The 6,705-nt window shown below is 37.1% G+C and overlaps 2 protein-coding genes across 2 annotated transcripts; one reads left to right on the top strand and one right to left on the bottom strand.

The window, feature by feature from the left end:
* The first annotated feature begins 884 nt into the window (after positions 1–884).
* On the top strand, positions 885–3,114 carry LOC121746456 (DNA-directed RNA polymerase V subunit 5A-like). The gene is made up of 4 exons (XM_042140295.1): positions 885–1,253; positions 2,149–2,322; positions 2,546–2,659; positions 2,734–3,114. The coding sequence occupies exons 1-4, from the start codon at positions 978–980 to the stop codon at positions 2,857–2,859; spliced, it is 690 nt and encodes a 229-aa protein (XP_041996229.1). The 5' UTR covers positions 885–977; the 3' UTR covers positions 2,860–3,114.
* Positions 3,115–3,346: 232 nt separating this feature from the next.
* On the bottom strand, positions 3,347–5,400 carry LOC121747000 (mitochondrial fission 1 protein A-like). The gene is made up of 5 exons (XM_042140975.1): positions 5,188–5,400; positions 4,316–4,454; positions 3,849–3,970; positions 3,667–3,730; positions 3,347–3,581 (listed from the first exon to the last, which is right to left on the bottom strand). Exons 1-5 carry the CDS (start codon positions 5,266–5,268, stop codon positions 3,502–3,504), a joined length of 486 nt encoding a protein of 161 aa, XP_041996909.1. The 5' UTR covers positions 5,269–5,400; the 3' UTR covers positions 3,347–3,501.
* Positions 5,401–6,705: the final 1,305 nt, after the last annotated feature.

The raw sequence follows: 6,705 nt of genomic DNA, 5'->3' as shown, positions 1-6,705 counted from the left end.
TTGTCGCGTACTAACCTTGCGGTGGCTTCCTCCCGATTACGATGGATGTAAGTCCGGGATCGTCTTTGGGGCAGCGCAACTTCCTCCGCCTCCCTACGTCGATCTTCTTCAAGCGATTCTTCCATTATTCGACGCATTTGCTCAAATGGATCCATGAATGACTTAAATTTGGGAGAAGAATAAAAGAGATGATTTGAGATGAAAATTAGAGAGGAAAGAGATATGATTTGAGAAGAATAGATGTGCGTTTGTGTGTGTGAAAGAGGAGTATTTATAGAATAATTTTTTTTTTAAAAATGACCGTTGAACGGTCATATGACCGTTTTTTATTTTTTATTAAATTCGAATTTTTTAAAAAAATGATTTATTGCGTCAGCGTGACGACGCCCACTCGCGGGCCGGCGAGTGGGAGTCACGCGTGGCTCCAGCGCGCGCCACGTCGCGCAGGCGCGTGGCGAGCTGTCTCGCGCGCCGTCTCAGCGGGACAAGTGTCTCGACGGGCTGGGGACGAGACAGGACCCTACAACGCGTCCCGCGCCCGTCTCGTCTCAGAGGGACGAGATAAGGGACACCCACGAGACGCATTGCGAGTGCCCTAAGGGTAGTTGAGTAAATTTTGAATCGATGAAGTTTCAAAATGAATTGTACTCCCTCCGTCCCGCACTGCTCGCATGTTTCATTTTCGGCACGGAGATTAAGGAATGAGTGTATAGCAAAGTCAAATATTACGGCTGTAGGTGAAAATTTTTACTAAAAATGGAAATAGTGCAAATAACTTGGGACGCCCAGAAAGGAAATAAGTGCAAGTAGTCCGGGACGGAGGGAGTACTATTTTGATATTTTAAACAAATGAAATGTCACTGCACGTCATCGTACGGAATCAAACTGCACCCAAAGTCGGGCTTCGAATTTTTAAATTCCCTTTTCTTTGAGAAGAAACAAGAAAGTAGGGCATAAAATCTAGGGAAGAATTGAAGATGACAGAAGCCATGAACGTTGACGGAGACGGAGACGGCGCTGATGAGACCTTCCGTAGCTGCTTGAGCAGCTTGCTGGACACCGGCTCCGTTGAGAGCCACAGGTACTATCTGGCTCGCAAAACGCTACTCGAAATGCTTAGGGATCGTGGATTCGCTGTCCCCAATTGTGAGATTGAGCTTCCCCTTGATGAATTCCGCACTAAGCATGGCGATAATCTCGATGTCGATGGATTCAGGATTTCTTCTCTTCACAAGGATGATCCTTCTATCAAGGTACCTCAATTCCCTTTCTTTCTGTTTCCTCTTCTTCTTTTCAGTAGGAAATCGATTGAGAATTATTTAGTTGCTTCAGTTGTGTGTGTATTATGCAATTCATAGATAATGCATTATCAGTATTATTATTATTATTATTATTGTGTTACTGCGCTTAACATTTTATAGGCAAACATTGCCCTCTGCTCCACTTCGAATTGCAAAGTTAGTACCCCATTTCTCAATTTAAAATTCTAAATTATTATATTCATTCTTGAAGCTGTAACAGATTAGTTTCTTTCCCTGTGATAATTTTTGAGAAGATGAAGTTTATAATGATCAGGTCAAATTTGAGTCCTTGGTGATAGATTTGTGAATACTAATTCCAGCAAATTGGCAACTGGTTATAAAACACCAAATATTTCTGCATCTGCTTTCACAGAAACTAAGAGTTCATAACTTTGGATACACTTAGTAAAAGCTCATGAAACACATATCTCTGTGTGTTTTTAAGGTCAAGTTTCACATAGTAATGCTGCTTAGGAAGTTTAAGCTATTGAAGTTGTTAACTTGTTACTTCCGAGTAAGCCAGAACTCACTATTAGCTTACGGAACCTGTGTTCCCTCATTTCTAATAATTTAATACAGAGATTTATAGATGGGATGAAATCTTGAGGTGAAAAAGCATATACCTGAGCTCTAATATGCCATTTTGAGCTAGTGGTTGTATGTTTCTTTTCATTTCTACACATGAGATTTAAACTGGTAAAGCCAGCCCGATCTTGATTTTTGAACGGGAATAGTCTCACTTGTTTAGTTAGCTGAAGTTCGTGAAGTTTGCTAATGACTGTTTCACTAGTAATTTGTGTTGTACTAGTATTTGAATATTCATTGAGGTTAAGTTTCGTCACTGCAGGTCCTAGTACTATTCTGTGAACCAGGCATTATTAAAGTCAATGTCGTGCGTGGCATTACAACAAAGATAGTTCAAGAAGGTCTGGATAGGCTTATATTAGTAGTGCAGGGTAAAATGACTAGCCAGGCCTTAAAAGCTGTCGAACTCTTCAATATCAAAGTCGAAGTTTTTCAGGTCAATTTCTAATCTTTGCTGTTAGCCCCCTTTCTACTTTTGTTATTTATCTTGAACTGGTTGAAATCTCAATTATTTATTGGCCTCAGATTAAATATCGTGCTATGAAATCAAGTTGACATTATATGATATCTTCAGTTTTAAATTCTCTTCTTCAACCTGTTGTCATGGCAATATTTTGGATCTGAGATTGATACGGATTCTCAAAATGTGAATGTGCCAGATCACCGACTTGCTTGTCAATATAACAAAGCACGAACTGAAGCCAAAGCATCAAGTGCTCACAGATGCAGAGAAGGAAAAACTACTGAAGCAGTACAGCATTGAAGAAAAGCAGGTAAGCTGTTGTCAATTTGTTTAAGGCACGCGTATGATCAAAAAAATTTTCTCATCTCATTCGACTTCTTCCAGCTGCCACGGATGCTGCAGAAAGATGCAATAGCTCGTTATTACGGGCTCGAGAAAGGGCAGGTTGTTAAGGTCACGTACAGTGGTGAACTGACGCAGCTACACGTAACATACCGTTGTGTTTGGTGAAGTCGCTTTCAGTGCGTGTTTTAGTATTATAGGGCCTCGTTTGCTGCCATGTATTTTAGGACTTAACTAGATACTTATGGCCCTCTGACTGCTTACAACTTTGGAACTTTCTACCATGACTGTATCTTTTTTTTTTCTGCGTGTTTTAGTATTAGTAAGATGTTTTCACTTTGCTAGGATGTGTTTGTGTATGTATCTCAGAAAAAAAACTAAACAAAAAATGATTCTATACATATGGGACTCTTATTCCATTAACTTTGTTCCACCCACTTTTCTTAAAACCCAAGCCGCCAAGAAATGAGACTCCTAATGGCGGACGGAGGAAGTATTAAGCAATTTTGAGAACACTCCCGTTGCTACATTTTGATATACAAGAATCTATTCAACATCTGTCAAGTTATTCTACTTACTGATTATCAAAATCTTTGTTTCTTGATTTATCGCATTTGCATTCTACTGTTAAAGAAAGCTAAAAATGGCAGACACATTGAATGCAAACAAAACTTCTATATTAAAACAAATAAATTCGAAATCCAGCAAAGGTGGAGTTTAATTCACATTCAAGCTAAAACTTATTCATATGAGGCTGAATCACAACGAAAGTGTTCAGTTCAGTTTTCCCCAAAGAAAGCAGTGTAAAGATCAGCCCCTCCGAGCCAACGCAACTGCTATTCCTACAAGACTAGCCGCAGTTGCAGCTATGCCAATTCCAATAACACCATCTGTAATATGAGATAACTAAGGTAAGGATCAAGCAAGTTAAGTCATAGTCGATAAGGATTTCACCGCTCAAACTTTGGGAATTACCTTTAGTGATTCGTTCTTCAACATTCTTCTTTAAAGACACAGCTTGCCTCCAGTCGGGTGCAATCTAGTAAGCGACAATGGCAACTCTTTAAGAACAGAGGGTCGGTGAACTTGTAATATTCATAAAACCGGGGTTATTGGGAAAAGAAGAGCATTGGAAATGAAAAATCGGGGCAACCAACCTCCAAGCATTGGTCTAGAAAATGCCTGCTCCTTGGATAATCCCCGCTCCGGTAGTGACCAACAGCAAGTAGATAAAGTTTCTCCCTCTTTTGCAATGGACTACTGGTGTTGGTTAGTGAAACTGCCAGTAAAATTCATGCACACATAAGCAGATATTCGACTGCATCCGTTGCACATTATATGAAATATCTTTGTGGAGTTGACGAACATCTAAGTACTATTGTTGAGATCATAATGACATTACTCGCATAAATTTGTGATGACATACAATGGAAAGGCAACTCAATTGCACATGTAATAATCAAATAGCGAAAATGACAATGGCAGCCGGCTAGAGCAATATACAAAATCATAATAAGACGACACACACAAAAGCAGCATGAATAGGAAATATGTTTATGGACAGCTATACAGTTGAACAAGTTCAATTAAGCCAAATTCAGCAAAAAATTGAATTCAAACTCACCTTCAAGCATGGCTATCCCTCGCTGCACATCTTCAGGTTGTCTGGAATGAACAAGAGCCCACGACAATCTCACAATACAGTCATTGACTCGCTCTTGAGACCCCTCCCTTTCAGCGTCTGCAACTTCTCTCTCACAGCCCTGCAATATTACGGAACAGTGGATATTACGACCCAAGATAGTTTATAGAAACGATGTAAAAGAAGATAGTAACATACACCCTATAACTGAGAATCTGTTCGCCATTCTAACATCACAATATCAAGAAACATGAATCAAAGAGGCTATTAGAATCCAACAAATATATACAACCAGCATTTCACAACACCAACCAATGAGAACTAATAACATTTCCTCAACATACATTCATAATCGTCTAGGCAGTCATCGAATTTTGCCTCAAAACCAAAACAAAACGACGAGTTCAACAATCTAAGCAAATATACTTGGAAGAAAACCTGAGTATCATCAACAAAAACTACAACCACCACAAACTTCTCAGAGAAACCAAACCTCATTATGCACAATTATTGAAACTAAACCCTTCCACACTGCTCCAAAAAGTGAATACAAATCTTAGACTTTCACAAATCACAACCAACCTCATACCAATTGTGCAGCTAAAAAGACATTCAATCTAAACCATCGAAAAGGCCCACAAAAAAATTCAAAGGATCACACACACTATTACATAAGAGCAAAATTGATCATAAACAATTCACAATCCCAAAGACAAACATAAATTTTTTTTTAAAAAGGAAACTTTGGAAGAAAAATTGAAGAAACATGTAAGAAATATGGAGAAAATCAGTTTCTTGCAAATTATTCGAACAAATCATACAAATCTTAGAAAAGAGGGAGAGAAAATGCGTACGAGGACAACATCAGGAGTGGACCAAGGGATGTTGTCACCGCCACCGAAAAAATTAGTAACAGACTCGAAGAATTGATTCATCTTGCCTTCAATTTCTGAAAGCTAAACCTGGAAAAAAAATCAAGAAACACTCGTAGATCTTCGCAGTAGTATTTCTCTAGGAAATACTTGTTCACTTATTCTTAATACAGAAGTCTCGGATTGCTTAGTCACTAAAAAAAAGAAATATAAGTCTTAAAACGATTTTAATTCAAAAATATACTTCATCCGTCTCACAACAATGTACTTTTAGTTATGCACGAATTTTAATGCATAATTAATAAAATAAAAAAATATTAAAAAAAAAGAATTTTAAAATTTTGAAAGTGTTTTTTTACGTGAGACAGACTAAACAGACAAAAGTACATATTCCTATGAGCGGAGAGAATATTAAAATAAAGAAGATATGTCTTCAATGCATTCTATTTAAAAATTCATACTATTATTGTTCAGGTTCTTTGCTACGAAAAAGTAACAAATACATTTGGATGGATTTTGGGCGTGTAGGGCCCACATATATGTCATCCATATCATTCTATTGTTTGTTCAATGTTGCAAATATAGCTATTGAAGTAATCAATTTTGTATTTTAATATGTTTATAGGGGTCTAAAAATCTTGTGACCAAAATATCCACCCTGAGATATCTGATTTTGGGGAGAAACAAATTTGGGAGGGATAAATTTGTCAATTCATTTTCATTTCTTAGTGTGGACTTCAATGCAGCTCCATTTACCACCAAATGACTAGGAATTGATTTATGCACATATCATAGAGGAACAGTGCGGGCCTAGAATTCTAACTAAGGCTCTCCACATTAGAGACATGGAACTTGAACACTAGAATTGGGGCAGAATTGAACCCATATCTGGGTATAACGTAAAACTTGAACAAGTCCCTAGAAAATTTTGCTTTTCTACAATCTATTAAATTGAAAATACGGAGTAAAATTTTATGCATTTTCTATTGATACTGATAAATTATACTCCCTCCGTCTCATGCTACTCGCACTTTTCATTTTAGGCCGTAAATTTGAGATTGATTTTTTTGTGTAATTAAAAAAGAATTTTAGGTGTAATGAGACATCACTTAATAAAAGAGTTCTTAACTTAAACTAACATATTAATTAAATGCATTAATTCTAACTTAAATTATAAATAGTGTAAGGACTTTGTGACGAGCCGAAAAGCAAACGTGCGAGTAGCACGGGACGGAGGGAGTACTATTATTATTACTTATATACTCCCTCCGTCCCAAAAAATTAGGACATTTAACACAGTATGAAAATTAATGTATACTTGATAAACTAAGCAAGATGATGAAAAGATTAGTTAAATAGTGTTAGCGGATAGTGAGACCCATATTATTTTAGTGTTTAATAATGGAACATAATGATATAAGTTGTAAATAAATTGATGTATATGAGTAATGAGTTTAAGAGAACTTTCCATAAATAAAAATGAGATATTTTTATGGAACG

Source organism: Salvia splendens, chromosome 9, assembly GCF_004379255.2.
Source record: "Salvia splendens isolate huo1 chromosome 9, SspV2, whole genome shotgun sequence".
In the NCBI taxonomy this organism is placed as follows: Eukaryota; Viridiplantae; Streptophyta; class Magnoliopsida; order Lamiales; family Lamiaceae; genus Salvia; species Salvia splendens.
Note: the sequence above shows the minus strand (reverse complement) of the source record. Positions and strands in the feature narration are given on the sequence as shown.